The sequence below is a fragment of the Denticeps clupeoides genome, chromosome 10, assembly GCF_900700375.1.
Source record: "Denticeps clupeoides chromosome 10, fDenClu1.1, whole genome shotgun sequence".
Classification (NCBI taxonomy): domain Eukaryota; kingdom Metazoa; phylum Chordata; class Actinopteri; order Clupeiformes; family Denticipitidae; genus Denticeps; species Denticeps clupeoides.
The window spans coordinates 2,246,213-2,261,950 of record NC_041716.1 but is presented as its reverse complement, the minus strand read 5'-3'; the positions used below and the strand labels follow the sequence as shown (position 1 = coordinate 2,261,950).

The window sequence follows — 15,738 nt, the reverse complement described above, 5'->3', positions numbered from 1 at the left end:
CAGCGTAAGACGGGGATCTTGATGACAAAGGGCGCCCCGCCCTGCTGGAGTCGAGAGGCGAGCGATGCGACTCTGAGCCGAGGTTGAGTGACGGCGGGGCTTGGTGGGGAGGAGGAACGAGCCCCCTGGGGTGGTTGGGTGATGGCGCAGTTATGGAACATGGACAACCTCACACACACACACACACACACACACAGAGCTGTGACAGGGTAGGGTGACATGTAGGGGCAGGTCATGAGATCCCGAGGGAATCGGAACAAACAGAAGCGTCTCAGAGAGCTAACAGGTCCAGATGCTTCAGTTTAAAAACAGCTGAGCAACATGTTCCTGCCAGAAGAAGGAGCCACATAGAGTGTCACGGTCACCCAGGTCCGTCCGGAGATCAATCCCGTTAAACCGCCCACATTAAGTCAGCTTAGGGTCCACAGTGGGTGGGGTTTATTTGCATTAGGGGCAGGATGTTCAGATATGAGGCGCAGACGATTGCTGGATGATGCATTTGATGTTTTGATCTTTTTTTTGCATTCAGAGCAGGGAATTCGGATCCCATCCCTCCATGGGAAGTTTACTGATTAGACGCAATGTTGGTACGTTTTTGGTACGTGAGACGTTGAGAAGGAGCACCCAAGCTGTGCAGAAATCCAAAACGAATCAGCTTCGTGTCTGAAGTGTGAGGACAGGAAGAAACGGACAGAACGGACGTTTCGGGAACCTTGCGATCCCTGGTGCGTATGGAGCTGTCCACCAGTGACGGGATCACCCAAATTGGGTCTTAAGAGGGCCCTGCTGATACGGCTTGTGAAGCGCGTTCTCGGCCCGTGATAATGAGGATTAGCGATCTGCCGGGAGATTTACGGAGTTTGGGAGTGAGGCGTTGCACTATCACTCTTTCCGGGACGGAAATTGAGCAAACGAATCCCATTAAAGTCTGAGGGAAGTAATTAACGCCCTGTCCAGGGTGACTTTTATTGAGTAATTAGCCGAATCCGGCTGCTGCCACACACTTTTTGAAGAACCGCCACCCGTTGTGTAAACCCGGGCGTTTCTCCGAAGGGAGTCACCGCCGGGCACGTGCAAATGAGGAGGCCGGGTCAGGCCTGCTCTGGCACGCCGCGGCATTTGCATGCAGGCTCCCCGGGAGTAGCGCGATCGGGAGACGATGTGCGACTGGAGCCGAGCAGCATGCTCGTTGCGGACCAGTTTTAGGCCAGTAAGTGCTCTGGCGTCCGGTTAAAAATCGGAGCTGTAATGGCCTCCAGCTTCCTTCCCCTCATCAGATCTTCATTAACCAAGCCCGATGAAGGCCGCCCTGCCGACTCCCCCATTAGCTTTGTTAAAAATTGCAGTAGCAGCACTTATGCGCTAAGTGTTCCTGATGTAGTCGGTTGGAGCACCTCCTGGGAGCAGAGAGGCAGAAGAGGGAGAAGTGGGCGGTGGCAGGAGAGCCGTCCACGTCTCCACAGAGGCCAGGGCTCCGTTGCGCGAGGAACATATCACACCTCGGCACGTTCGTCTCCGCTCCCACCGAGCAAATCTCTGCTCTTCTGGCCTCACGTGACTGACGAGGGCAAAAATCGGTTGGGGATCATTTGCCTGCCATTCAAATCATCCTGAACTATTTGGCAAAGAGTGGGCGGGGCCACCTGCATTACCCAAGTGAGTGTTGGTTCAGTGTCAAAGCCTCTGAATTGGCAGGTTTGTGTCATTCGCCATTGTTTACACTGTACATCCTGTGTGTGTGTGTGTGTGTGTGTGTGTGTGTGTGTGTGTGTGTGTGTGTGATAGAATGCATGTAGGCAAGGTTGTCAGCCTGCCTTCCTATTTCCCGCCCCAATCACTATGACAACCCCGTGACTCCCGCAGCACGATGCGCTCCCCTCCCCCAACCTCCCATCATCCTCGTCTGACACTCCTCCTTCACCCCTGCGCTCCATCATCTTTCTCGGGTTTCCCCGCGCCTTTCGCTCTCTCTCTCTCTCTCTCCGCCTCCCGGCTCCAGGCATCCAAATTCGACGACATTCGAACCCCCTTCGTTTGCATGACAGGTTTTGCGCGCCATCGAACGCGGACCGCAGGTCAGGTGGTTGGAGAAGCCTCCGCCCTGCATGATAATTACTGCGGGCGGCGCATTAAATCAATACAGCAATGCATTGCTGACCAGCTGGCGTTCGGTATTATGGCATGCAAAACTCTGCTGATATTTCTTCAGGATTGCGATATCATCAATAAATTGATACCGCGGCGATACGAGGTTGTCACCATGACAACAGTCAAATTGAAACAGTTGTTCTTTTGATCTTCTGCATTTTTAAATGCGACCATTTGTGGAGTGTCAGACCGCATCGGGACATCATTGTCTTTGTGATTTCCACCCCTAATAATCACCACAGACCCATTTTTTGCACACTTGCGCGGCCAGAAATATCGGTTGCTTTTTTTCGTACCCCCACAGAGGCAAATCCGATCATTAGGAGCGGAGCGCGCAGCGGCGCGCCATCTTGGCCTCCGCCAGCCTGGCCTTTCAACAGGCCACTATGCCGAACCCATCAAAGCCACAGCGTTATCTGCGACCAGCAGCTACGGCGCGGCCCGTCAGATCCCTGCGTCCCGCGCATCGCCGCTATGAAGATGAAGGACACCAGACTCCGTATCGAGCCGGAGCGTAAAACATCCCCGCGCGAAAGCAGATCGGTGGCAGGACCTGGCGGCGGCGGCCACGTCTCAGTCGCTTTTGTCCTTGTCCTACATATTGCCGCGTCTCGGATATTTGGAGCAAATTTGGAGAACTCGTCTCTCTTCAGTCTGGAGGCGAGTCTCGTCTCTCCACGCGCCGGCCCGCCGAAGGCCGTCCAGCTGCGCCCAGACGTTTGTAAGGCCCGATGAGGGGGGGGGCTTGGCCCTGATTTCCAGACGATTCTCTTCTGAGACGGGTCACATTCGCCGACCTTCCCCCCGAGCTACATACGAAGGCATCATCTAACCGGTTCTGACACCGTTCTCACATGCACACACACACACGTGCAGGTAGGTAGGTGCGCCCGCCAACAAAAAAACTATTATGCCGCCATGATGGCCCTACTAAGAGCTGGAGAAGGAGCCTGCAGCCTCACTCCACCGCTCTGCGGTTACGAATAACCGGCAGAATCAGGTCCGCGGAGTTCCACAGACGGAGACGAGGAAGACGAGCAGTTAATGACGCCATTAAGAGCACAATTTCACAGCCCTGCTGCTGTTGCCTCGGACGCCGTGGGCGATGGGACTGGAGGCAAAGGGCCCTATAAATAAAGGCGACAGGTGGTGGCTCGCAGCCACCGAGCACCGGGACCCGAGAGGAGAGGAGGACGACTGAGCGGCGCCGCGGCTCCGGTCCCAGTTGGCCTCGGGGGAGATAGGGTCGTGTCTGCCATTTGTTAACTGTGATATGTCGTTTGCAGGATGATGTTTTCCATAATTAGTTTCAGGGCTTCGGCCCGTTATTTGCTCTAGTGACGCCTGTGCACCCTTGACTTGTGGCGTGCATGTGTGCATGTGCATATAAGCATGCTGCAGATGTGCAAAAAATGTCTCTATTATGAATCATTATTCTCTCCAATTCGTTGAACTGGACTTCTGTTTAATGTAGCTGTTAATTAACAGCTCTTGGAGACCACAAGGGGGCAGTACAACTTTGTGTATTCCATATATGACACTGGCTTTTTGGGGGTTTTTTATTTCTAAAAAAACGACTGCCATGAAAACCCAGGCTGATGTCAAAATGATCTACTACATTTTCAGCCGAAGATAAAAAAAACAAAAAAAACATTGAATTAAACCCATCGCCTCACCATGAATTATCATATACGGGTTTCTGCCAAGAGGCGGAGCCACTCGGAATTTGGCAGCACCCCTTTGGCAGAAGACTCCACTCGGTGTGGCTGTGTTTCATCCTACCTGCCAAATAAATTGCCATTAAAAACTCAGTCATTGCTAATTACCTGTTCAGATCGCTGTTCCGAGGAGACCTTAATGAACTTGAGTCATTTGCTATAGGCCTTCATACCATCTGTGTCCAATTTAAAGAACAGTGAAAAAGGGAAAGAGACCACAGTCATACGCACTTCTATGCAGCTCCGTTTGCAGCCAATGGCGGCACTCCAAAACATTGCAGTACTACACTCTTCATCAGTATTTATTACCATGGGTCCTCCTCACACAGACAGAATTCTCTTTCTCTATGTATGTGTGTGTGTGTGTGTGTGTGTGTGTGCGCTTAACCCCTTAACACCCTCTTTTTCCAAGCGATCATAGGATGAGCAATAATAATCCACTGTGATGTGTTGAGGGATTTTACTGCATATAGCCTGCATAGAGTGGATTAACCCCGACACATGTAATAAGCAACTAGCGAATGGCGTCCCATTGACACCATCCCGGTTTGGATTACATCTTTAAATGTAGATAATCGGCTGCATGTCCCAGTTCAGAACGCCAGCTGCGCAAACAGCAGCCGGCGCTCCGGCTCACGGTGCAGGGTGGGGTGACATTTTAACAGCCGCGGGCGTCATTATCCGGTCCCCTCGCCCGGCTCCGCCCCCTGCACCCCTCCATCTTCCCACCAGCGGCTACCGGTTTCAGGTTCGCCGCTGCACGTCGCGGCGCTTCTCTCGGCCTTCGTTAGCTGCACGCCGTCTGCGGCCGCCATTCCGGCCCACCGCCCCGCCCCGCCCCGCCCCTCGGCTCGTCCAATCACTTAACTGCATAATTAGCTCATTAGGCTCGTCAGCCATGTCTGTCTGGTGTTTTCTCAAATTTTCCTCTGCTTGAGCAGAGCTGCTCTCCAAACCACCGCCATCTGATCTTCTGGTCCCTCGTCTCGCTTATCACCGTTTTCTTCCCCGCCACAAGTGTGTGTCTGCAGCAGAGGCTGATAAAAGGCGGCGAGTGTGAATGTGTGTGTGTGTGTGTGTGTGTGTGCGCCATCGCCGCCGAGCTCACTCTGTGCCTTTCTGCACAATTACGTCCATTCAGATGGAATTCATATCCAAAAGGAAGAGCAGGCTGCACACACACACACACACACACACACCCATACACACACTCATACACAAGGCTGTAGTCATGCTGGTCGGTGGCAGTGAGTAAGCAGGATCTGTGATGTGGACACGCTGCGTCTGCACATTCGGGAGACACTCCGTCTCCGCGGCCCCTCCCACCGGCCGCGGAGACGCCATCATCCTGTTTAATTAGTTAACAGGGCGCCCTGAGTGGGGCCGGTTGTTGTTAAGTCCGGAGCGAGACGGATGTGGGGGTCAGAGTGGCTTCCTTAAAGCGCCGGGCCTGCGGAAGCGGGACGGTGGTCGATGCATAATTCATTCAAACGCATTCCGGGAATAGCCGAAGGGCCCGAAGGGCCTGAAGGGCCCCAGAGCGCCTCCGCGCTCCCGTCCCCCAGACCCCGGAGCGCTTGCTGAGGCCCGTCTCCCTTTTGTCGCCCTTTTCCCGGTGGGCGGCGGCAGTGAAATGGGACGGCGCGCTAGGTGGGATTAAATTAGCGGCGTGAACGAGGATTAGCCGCGACGTGGCGTAGCGTTTCGCGCTCCGCGCGCGGTAATCCGCGGCTAATGAGCGCGTCGCGGCTGACGGGCCGACAGGCCCACACGCGTCCCATCAATCCACCCTTCCAGGGAGCGCGTCCCGCCCTGCTCGAAGTGCAACGGGCCGGTAGCCACGACAACCAGGGAAAAACCAGCGGCCTCTGATTAACACGTGTCCCCCGCGGCGGAGGAGCTTCGACAAGGCCCTGATTTGCATATGTCCGAGAGAGGGCCACTTAATAACCTTTTGGCGACAAAGTGCCTTAATTAATTAGCGGCGGTTTGCATCCCGATGAGCTCATCTATGGAGGAGAAATTGCGCGGCCGTGTCTCCCTGGACACAGCGTCCCAAATGAATGGTTCCCGTTGTATCCCGGCCTTCCGACGCTGGTTCTCGAAGCCGCGGCCGGCTTCTGAGGGGACCACAGCTAGCGGCAACAATGCGGCGATTCACGCTAAGATTGGTGGCTCAATGGGACGTGGTGACGAAGAGGACAACGCGTGTCCGTCGGACAGAAGCGCCATTCGGAAGAGAAGAAAAGCCGCTGGGTGACTGGAAGGTCAGACGGTCAGTCACAGGGCAGTAATTCAGTTACTTCCTCAAAGTCCTCTTAGTGTCCAGCCAGGCCGGTCCCCCGGTTTTGATTTACCGCGTCTGCTTCGCGCCACGCCTTATGCCTGCAATTCACTGATTGGAGCCGAGCGGCAATTCATCTAATTAACTTGTCCATAAAGTAATATAAATTAATGCTCCTGATGCATTGTGGGAGTTTCTTTTTTATTTTTGCCAGTCTGAGGGGTCAGAGGTCAGCCAGTGTGTGACAGTAGATTTTTCTCAGGCTACATAAAATCCCGTCCTTTTCTGCCGACTTCTCCCAATTCTCCCTTCTCGCATTTAATCTTCATACGTCTGTCCCCCGAGTTTGTTTCAGGCGCGTTCCCTCCGCCCGTCGGCTGGCAGCCGGCTTTGTCCCCGCCGCCCCCCACCCCCTTTAAATCATCCTTAATGCATTCTGCGCCCGCCCACCGCCGCACTCCACCCCTCTCGCGCTCATCTGTTACACCACTTGTCACCTCAGCCCCATCTGCAGGGTGTAATTCAAACCCGCTGCCCTGCCAGGACGGGGGATTACAAACGAGGTCCACTAATGCGCCAGGCATTGAGGACAGAGTCTCGCAGGAGACACTTCACGCTCGATGTCGGGCATATTCCTCATTTCTGTTGAAAACTGCGGCTGGACACAACGGAATTCTGTAAATTCTTATTATACTGCATATTGCATGAGTCAGGCCACTTCCTGTGAGGGTCATTTCCTGCTCATCGCCTGTAATCGCCGCGGACGACAACAGGTGGGCGATGTGGCATCACGTGCAACGTAAAAGCGTCATAAAATGGCCACAGGCGGCCTGTGGCGAGGCTCCGCCTTCCCCCGTGACCTCGCCGCAGCCACTTCGGCGGGTGCGTATATCACCAGGCTGCCAAGGTGCTGCGCTGGTAAAATGGACCCCACCCCTCTCCGCTCCTCCTCTTGGCCCGCGGCCTTCTCAGCTTCAGGCCGAGCCGCTGCCGTATCGTCTAATCGAGGGACAAGCGGCGGGGGGAAAAGTCGCAGTCGGGGGGCTCCGGCGGCCCCGCGTACTTCAGACGGAGCCCGACTTCGATCTATTGATTATGGTTATGAGGCCCGGAGACAAAAAGAGGAGGCGAAGCCCATAAACCTGCCGCCGCCACGACCCCCACTGCTCAGCCGGGGCCCGCCGCGGCGTTCGGTGCCAATCAGGCTTCCCGCTGGCCTGGTTTTTGCATTCGTGGCAACGCTCAAGGTGTGTGTGCGCCTGTCCTTACATACGGCCTGTAGACGAATGCAGGCCACACCCCAATCTTTCCCTCTCCCCACCCCAACACACACACACACACACACACTGCTCCGAGCTGCAGAACGCACAACGTCTGCGCGCCAACGACCGGCACTAAGCGTTAAAATGATGAGAGAAACGAGGGCGCGGCGGGGGGGGTGAAATGTCACTGATGGCGCTGACCTTCACTTAGAAATCACAAACGGCAGCAAACCAACGCCGGCGAGAATAAAGTGATGAGACCCTGTTGCATCTATTACTCACGAACCAGAAAAAAAGAACGATGCAGCAAACCAAAACGTTTTAAAAAGTCCATTTCAATTTCATTTAATACAAACGTGCAAATTATATGTATCCACAAAAAAACGTATATGACTAATTAAAAATGACAAAATATCTGTCTAAATCATGCATTCATATATGTGTGTGTGTGTGTGTGTGCGCATGTATTTATAGAATCTTTTAAAAAATCCACTCAATTTGTCACACCGGGAGATGATAATCTATGAAAATGCATGCAGGGCTGCATCCGCAGCATCAGAGACATCCAGTTTAAATAAAACCCGGCCGGGGCGCCTCATTCATCCCCTCGCTGGTTTAAATGTGGGTATTGGTGTAAATTAATAGCGGTTAATACCGGCGTTCTGCTCACCTCGCAGATTTTCGTCTCGGTGCTGGTATCTCGCCGTCCTCCTTATCTCTCTCTCTCTCTCTCTCCCTCTCTCTTCTCACCTTCTCTCTATGAAATTGATTCTGCCTTCTCTCCTCAGCGCTGATGCTGCAGTGATACCCGCACTCCCCCTTTCCCACTTGCGCTCTTCCTCCCTGCCCCTGATTGGCTGCTGGGGAGAGGTGACATCACCCTTTTTTTTCCCGTCCCCTCCCGCTCGCTCTCTCTCTCTCTCTCTCTCTCTCTCTGGTGTCTGACCATTTCCTTTATTGTTTTCCAGCCGCCCTCCACCCTGTGGTGCCCACCCCGGCCTGTCTGTCCCGGCGGACGGGACGTTATCAAGCGACCGAGCAGGAGGGCCTGGCGGGCCCACGAGTCCCCCTGAAGTGACACGCTCGGCGCTGAGCCGCTGGCAGCGGAATTAGGCCGAGCGAGGAGAGAGAGAGATGCACAGGGGGAGGAAACCAGAGGAGAGGAGAGGAGAGGAGAGGAGAGGGGGAGCAGCGTTCTCTCCACCTCCTCTTCCTCCACGCTGCTTCATGGCAGCAAAGTGAATCCATTCACAAGTACATTTACATTTACAGCATTTACCAGACGCCCTTATCCAGAGCGACTTACAGTCAGTAGTTACAGGGACAGTCCCCCCCTGGAGACACTCAGGGTTAAGTGTCTTGCTCAGTGACAGGATGGTAGTAAGTGTGATTTGAACCTGGGTCTTATGGTCCATAGGCGAGTGTGTTACCCGCCAGGCCACTACCACCCTGGTGGTACCTGATACCGCGTGGCCTTCTGGGCTCCTCGCCGAGTAAAGCGCGCACACCCAGACCTGTCTGGCGGGGACACCGAGCTGAAGTGACCACCGTAAAGGTCAGCGTGTATGGGCGGCTGCGTAAGCTCCAGGCGAGGAGGAATTATCCGGGCATTATCTCTCCCCGCGGCGAGGACGCCACGCCTCCGAGTCTTATTCCGCCATCTTGTACGGTAAATATGAAGGTTGATGAAGGTTTGGCACATTTACCACCGGGTAAAAGCACCGAATGCAAATGTGGACTTTCGTCTGCAGGCCGCTGATTTACAGGTGCGGTCGCGATGCCACGCCCAAACAGGCTCCGGGTTAGGTCTCTCGGTCGTTTATCAGGACTTATTATCTTCTTTTTTCCTCCTCGGCACAACGGTACCGACCTGCACCCGCTGCCGGAGCCTTTTGGGCCCTGGACAGATGCTGATTAACACCGGGGTCACGCTGACAGGATGACCTGCCACGCCCTGATGGATCCATCAATTAAGCGGTGCGGCGCCGCCAACAGACGGCATGGCGAAGAGGAGGAGGGGGTTCCGCGTGTTGGAGACTGAGCTTTGGCAGATCTGCACCCTCCGAACACGCGCGAACCTTCCAGGGCCCATATGTAGGAGTTAAAGTAGGACGCGGCACGGCGGCACGTGCTCGTCTCCATCGGAGAGGCGGAGGAGGCCGGGTTGCCGCAGGAAACAGGGGCTGGACAAACATCGTCTGGGAGGAGCGTGATAGAGAGAGAGAGAGAGAGAGGAAGCCCAAAGTACATTTACATTTACAGCATTTAGCAGACGCCCTTATCCAGAGCGACTTACAGACAGTAGTTACAGGGACAGTCCCCCCCTGGAGACACTCAGGGTTAAGTGTCTTGCCCGGGGACACAATGGTAGTAAGTGGGGTTTGAACCTGGGTCTTCTGGTTCATAGGCGAGTGTGTTACACACTAGGCTACTACCACCAAAGTATATTTATTAAGTACGTTAAGCCATAAGGAGTTGCGGTCTGGCACTCTGATTGGCTGATTGGAATCTCATTCCCCCACGTTACACAAGATCATGTGACCAGCTGCTGCTGAATGCCGTTGCTTCGGGGCAGCTGGACCAGAGACCATCAGTTTATTCAATTTTACATTTTACAGTATTTACCAGACGCCCTTATCCAGAGCGACTTACAGACAGTAGTTACAGGGATGGTCCCCCCCAAGAGACACTCAGGGTTAAGTGTCTTGCTCAGGGACACGATGGTAGTAAGTGGGATTTGAACCTGGGTCTTCTGGTTCATAGGCGAGTGTGTTACCAATTTATCAGACGTGGGATCGGTTTATGCCGTTATGGTAACAGTAAGAGATTATTGAAGAGGAAACTTGTCTTCGTCCGCCGCCCAGCTACAGTTTACCAGCAAGCTGCATTTTACTGCTTCACTTCCCAGAAGCCAGTCTGCTCTGCAGCGCGCAAAGCGCCGCTCCCTGGGGTCTTAATGGGGAGATAGACATGAACGCAGAGAGATGAATGTTCTTCTCTAATGTCCTCTAATACTTCCGAGTTCACTACGGCGGCGCAATGTGTTCTGAGAGATGCTCCACGGAGTGGGTTTGGAGATTTCCGAGATGTCTTCCACATATTGTCCCAGTGATGGAGCATGTGGGGCACGTTCACCAGTTCATCTATCAGAACGCTTGAACTAAAGTGCTGAAAATGGAAAAGATGAAAGTGAAGTGATTGTCATTGTGAGACACTGCAGCACAGCACACGGTGACACGGTGAAATGTGTCCTCTGTATTTAACCGTCACCATTGGTGTGCAGTGGGCAACATGAGAGGTGTGGGGACGGTAGCTTGGACAAGGGGACCTCATTGGAACCCACAACCTTCCGATTACAGGTCAGCTTCTTTAACCACTAGGCCACCGCTGCCCCCAGTGGATAAACTGGATGTTGGTGTTGGTAGTGGGCGTGGCCACCTTTGTGTATAAGGGGTATCAGGAGTGTAGAGAACAGAGGGACACGGAGGGGAAAGGGAGGAGATGGACGCTGCGCTACACCTGGGCGTGAGGAGGTAGGATATGTGAGAGCTGTCAATCATGCCAATAGGCTCCTCCCCTTTTTAAACTTTGTTCATATAACCACCATTTAAATTAATCTTCTGGGTGTGATAGATAATTTTACACCAAAAAAAAGGCCTGGGTGTGTCGTGGGTTCCTCAGGCCAACACAGACAAGCAGCAAGCAGACACATCTGGTTTATTTTGGTGGTAGTAGCCTAGTGGGTAACACACTCGCCTATGAACCAGAGGACCCAGGTTCAAACCCCACTTACTACCATCGTGTCCTTGAGTAAGACACTTAACCCTGAGTGTCTCCAGGGGGGGGACTGTCCCTGTAACTACTGATTGTAAGTCGCTCTGGATAAGGGCGTCTGGTAAATGCTGTAAATGTGAATTTCTGAATAAAACCCCGAGACACAGAAACAGACACACAATTGTGTTGGAGTGAAATATTCAGGTCTGCACCCCAAGGATGTCTGGGAGAGAAATCCCTCTTTGTTGTTGTCGCGTTGCGTAACTTTGCAGACATCCGACAGCCCGTAGCTGGGGATTCTTCATCACATCACCAGTCTTCCTCAGCCGGCGGTACATTGGCACCATCGATCCAAGGGAACGGCGCCCGCTGGTGATTTATGTCCACCGTACTTGGCTAAGAGCTCAAAAAAAAAAAAAAAAAAAAAAAAAATCCACCATCCCCCATTAATGAGCATGAGCCACTTTCCTCATTCACCCCCCCAGTCCAGTCCGTGAAAATCCATCCTTTCAGCACATGAAATATTGAAAATCCTGCGGAGGTGATTGATTTCGATTTATTTAACCTCCCCGCAGCCTGCTGTTGGGTCTCTCGCAGTAATTGACTCGTTCGGCGGCCGGCCGGACGTCCAGCCAGATCGGACTGCAGAGGGGAAGGGACATCTAGAGGGCGCCGCCTAGTGGAGGAGTGGCATCCCGCACCACGCCCGGTAATAATTTACATGATCTGAGCAGGCTTAAAAATGTGCATTTGTGGTTAATGGTTTTAATCCTTTATTTGATTTGTAAGGTTGACCGGAGCCGATCGGATCTGTTTCAGCCCCCACGGGTCCAGCAATTTTGTACCAAACTTGAACTAATGCTCACATGTGAGGACCTTCTTCCACTGTTAATTGCACTTCCATGGCAGGAGTCAACCTGGTGGGGGGGGGGGGGGGGGGGGGGATCAGGGAGAAGCCGGGTGAGTTCTGAGGAACGGGTTCGGGTGAAATTTAGTTCAAATCGCACGCATTTCTCTGTCTGGCGGGCGACGCCATTTCCATCACAGTGCAGAGCGACAACAGGACCGCGCGACTGCATGCGTACACAGAAGAAGAGCCTCAATGTCTCACAGACGTTCCAGAGAACAGCATTTCACTCGAGGCGACACGCATCCACAAGTGCAGCAACAGACCAATTTTTTTTTTTTTTTTTTAAATAGTTATTTTAAAAGCTTAAAATTAAAAAAGGAACTAGAGGAGCAGTTACAGGTGGATGAGTCGCCTGGGTTCATCCTGCAACCTGCCATAACTTGGAGGGATGAGAAAAGAGCATCAAACATCTGAAGAAGAGGGAAACCGACCAACCAACCTGTATCATTTAAACACTAAATTAATTATTGTAAGCTTGAACAATAAAATGATATACTGATCCTTCTGCCATCGCCAGTGTCTATGCCCTGGTTTTGTTGTAACCATCAGCAACCACCAGGAGGCATTGGGCCAGCGGTGGCCGATTGGGGAAGGAAGCGGCCCCGTAACGGAATCCCGATCCCCGGGTGCCCGTCATGGCTGCCCACTGCACACCAAGGGTGATGGTTAAATGCAGAGGACACGTTTCGTTGAGGCCTCGTGTGCTGCGCCGCAGTGTTTCACAATCACTTCACTTTCACTGCGGGATACGTCAGTCCACGGAGAGCCTTCAGGATACCTCTGAAGAACAACCTTGATGCACGAAGTGCATTCGATTTGAAGTGAGGCGCCAGTTTGGATTTTTGGACTCCTACCAGCAACTGTACGTGTACACGTACGTACGTACGTACGTACGTACGTACACACACACACACACACACACACACACACACACACACACACAGCTTCAGCAAACTGGAACACGGCAAAAATGCATTGAAAGTCGTTGCAGTTAAAAATGGATGAGCGGTCATTATTGACTGAACATGGTCTTTCCACTTTATTTCACTGCATCTGAATGAATGCCCATCTTTTAAAAACCATAACCAATAAATTAAATCGCAGCAACGAAAAAATCAAACGTGGATAAATTCTACGTTTCAGTTCCGCCGTCCCACCTTCAAGGTGAATCCATTAGAAGGATATCGCCAGAGCTTGATCATTATAAACGAAGCTGAAAGGCAGATTTGCTGGTGGAGGGTTTGTGCGCCGGTAAACCTTGTGGAAGTTTAGTTATTAGAGAACACGAGGTCAAAAAGAAGCCCAAAAGGGTAGATCGTGGGGGGAAAAAATAAAAATTAAAAATAAAAATCGGTAAAGCACACAGTCAACTCAATTTATGCATTTATTTAAGTAGCAATTTTATTCTCTGATTTGATTTGCTGAGAGGCTGGTTCAGTACTTGGATCAACCACGTCAGTCAGAATGCCTGTGGTTTCCCTGCCCCTCTCAATCCTTCACTTGTTCTCGCAATCCTTCCCAAAAAACCCCCAAATACCACAAAGGTTGCCTTAAAAATGTCACCCTCCGAAAAAGTCTCTGCGTTTGTCCCGCCCCCGCACAACCAGACCCCCATCATGCCTTGCGCCCGTCCCTTTCCCACTAATTGTCCCGTTTGTGAAGCTCATCACAAGATCAAATCAGCAGAGACAAAAAAAAAAAAAAAAAAAAAAACCCACCCCAAAATATTTAACCATCCTGTTTACACGCACAAAGCTTCTCTTTTTTCATTTTTTTGTTTTTGTACACAGCCAGGAAAGAACAAAAAAAATAAAATAAAAATTAAACAAACTCCCAAACCTTTTGTACAGAGAAAACAAAAAAACTATATGGAGAAAGTCCTTTTCATATTAGTCCAAGTATTATCTTCCATGTCGTCTCTCAGGTTTGCAAGTTAATAGGGCGAGGGAGACAGACACACAACAGACCAAATACAGTTCTGTGTGTCTGTGCGAGGCTTGGTGTGTAGTAGGCAAATGTCAATATGTCTGTCTCACGCATCTTCCGTCCAACTGTCATTATATATATATATAAAATGACATATGTGTATATATATATATATATATAATGGCAATGGTTCTTGGCCATGTCTATGATAGTGTAAATATCCATGTTGTGCATGTCATAAGTTATCAATATAGGTCTAAACCTGTGTGTGTGTTTACGTGTGTGTATGAAGTTGTGTGTGTGCACGCAGGTTTAGGAAAGTCTCTAAGCCAGTCCAAAGCCCTCGGAACATTCCTGAATGGCCAACAGCAGCATATGCCTCAGCTTCTCGTAGCTCTCGTAGGCTGGTAGATCCAACTGGTTAAAGCTGGTAGGGATAAAATAAATAAATAAATAAATACCACATAAAATACAATTAAAAAGCTTGGCTTTCAAAATCTCAACTCCTTAATCGATTACTCAACGTGAAATTGGGGATGCATCGATATATCAACTGCACATCAGTGTTGCCTGATATCAACCTCTATGAATAAAATAAGTCAATTAGCAAAATGCCCAGTATTTAAAACACCCATGCCACCAAAAACCCTTTAAACATTTGTACTTTTTAAATAGATTTAATAACGAAGATTTTGATGCTGGAGCCGATGCAACTGTATTGGCCCAGAATTTTAAAATCAATGCATCACCACTTGAAATATGCACAGCAGGTCAACATGAAGGACTAGAAACTAGCAAGGGGGACATTTACCAAGTGTGCGCTGAGGGCAGGCGGTCAGTGGAGCGGTCGTCGCGGTGAATCTGGAACTTCTGGATGCCGTTCATGCCCTCCAGAGCCGCGAAACCCTGCAGGGGCACCTTAGACGTGCCGGTGACAAACTGCAGGAACTTGGCCCGGTCGGCCTGGTCGAAGGAGCGCAGGGCCCGCCAGAACCACTGGATCTGATGAGGGGGGAAAAAGGACCGTGTAGTTACCAAACCGCCACTGCAGCGAGGGCGCATGCGACCGTGCCACCCGTGGAGACCCAGAGGAGCTCTTTACCTGGATGGAACTGGACTGGTACTTGTGGTACTCCGTGTTGGCCTTGAGGTCGTCGATGTCGATGGTGGGCAGGCCGGAGATGAGCAGTTCCAGCTCCTGCTCTGTGAAGATGGAGATGAGGCGCTTGGGAATGATCTCATAGAAACCTTCCAGGAAGGCCGCCAGCTGCTTTCGAATGGCGCCTGGATGTGAGGAAGGAAAGTCAGTCAGTCGTGGGGCCAAGAGAGGGAGAAATCCCGGGAACGCAAGGAGGGGTTTTTACACACCAGTCATCTTCATTTGACAGACCAGGTGGACATACTCCTTCTTGTTCTCTTCAGTCACCAGGATGTTGGCTCCATTGGGCTTCAGGTCTCTCACCTCACACACCCCAAACTCCTGGACCTGCAGAGTCAACAGGTGTTTGGTTGGACGACAAGAAAGCAAAATGTAAACAGAGAGACATGAGGGAGACACGAGGTGGACCGAAGACTCACCTCCGTACTGAACGTCAGCTCGTAGCCCAGAGTGGAGACGTCATTCTCCAGCAAATACACCAGACCCTGGAAGAAGGGATAGTCCTCGCTCTCCATGTCTGTGTATCTAAAAGGGAGAAGTTCAAACAGTCAAGACAT

General features: G+C 51.7%; 2 protein-coding genes and 1 long non-coding RNA gene across 8 annotated transcripts in view; 1 reads left to right on the top strand and 2 right to left on the bottom strand.

The window, feature by feature from the left end:
• l1cama (L1 cell adhesion molecule, paralog a) overlaps positions 1 to 8,244 on the bottom strand; it is a 31,476-nt gene extending 23,232 nt beyond the window's left edge. For 4 of the 6 annotated variants that reach the window (XM_028993552.1, XM_028993554.1, XM_028993555.1 and 1 more), the window contains exon 1: positions 8,083 to 8,240. The gene's annotated coding sequence lies outside the window, so the exon portion shown is untranslated. Of the gene's footprint in view, positions 1 to 8,067 lie in introns of all 6 variants that reach the window. The other 2 variants (XM_028993557.1, XM_028993553.1) reach the window with 2 other exon arrangements.
• Positions 8,245 to 11,266: 3,022 nt separating this feature from the next.
• On the top strand, positions 11,267 to 12,100 carry LOC114798823 (uncharacterized). Its single transcript, XR_003751124.1, has 3 exons — positions 11,267 to 11,558; positions 11,762 to 11,895; positions 11,976 to 12,100. It is a non-coding gene; the product is annotated as an uncharacterized LOC114798823 (long non-coding RNA).
• A 1,686-nt stretch (positions 12,101 to 13,786) lies between these two features.
• huwe1 (HECT, UBA and WWE domain containing E3 ubiquitin protein ligase 1) overlaps positions 13,787 to 15,738 on the bottom strand; it is a 38,317-nt gene continuing 36,365 nt past the window's right edge. The window contains 5 exon segments of the mRNA XM_028992920.1: positions 13,787 to 14,449; positions 14,834 to 15,024; positions 15,125 to 15,306; positions 15,391 to 15,508; positions 15,601 to 15,706. Of these exon segments, the coding sequence (XP_028848753.1) occupies positions 14,347 to 14,449; positions 14,834 to 15,024; positions 15,125 to 15,306; positions 15,391 to 15,508; positions 15,601 to 15,706 (700 nt within the window). The 3' untranslated portion in view covers positions 13,787 to 14,346.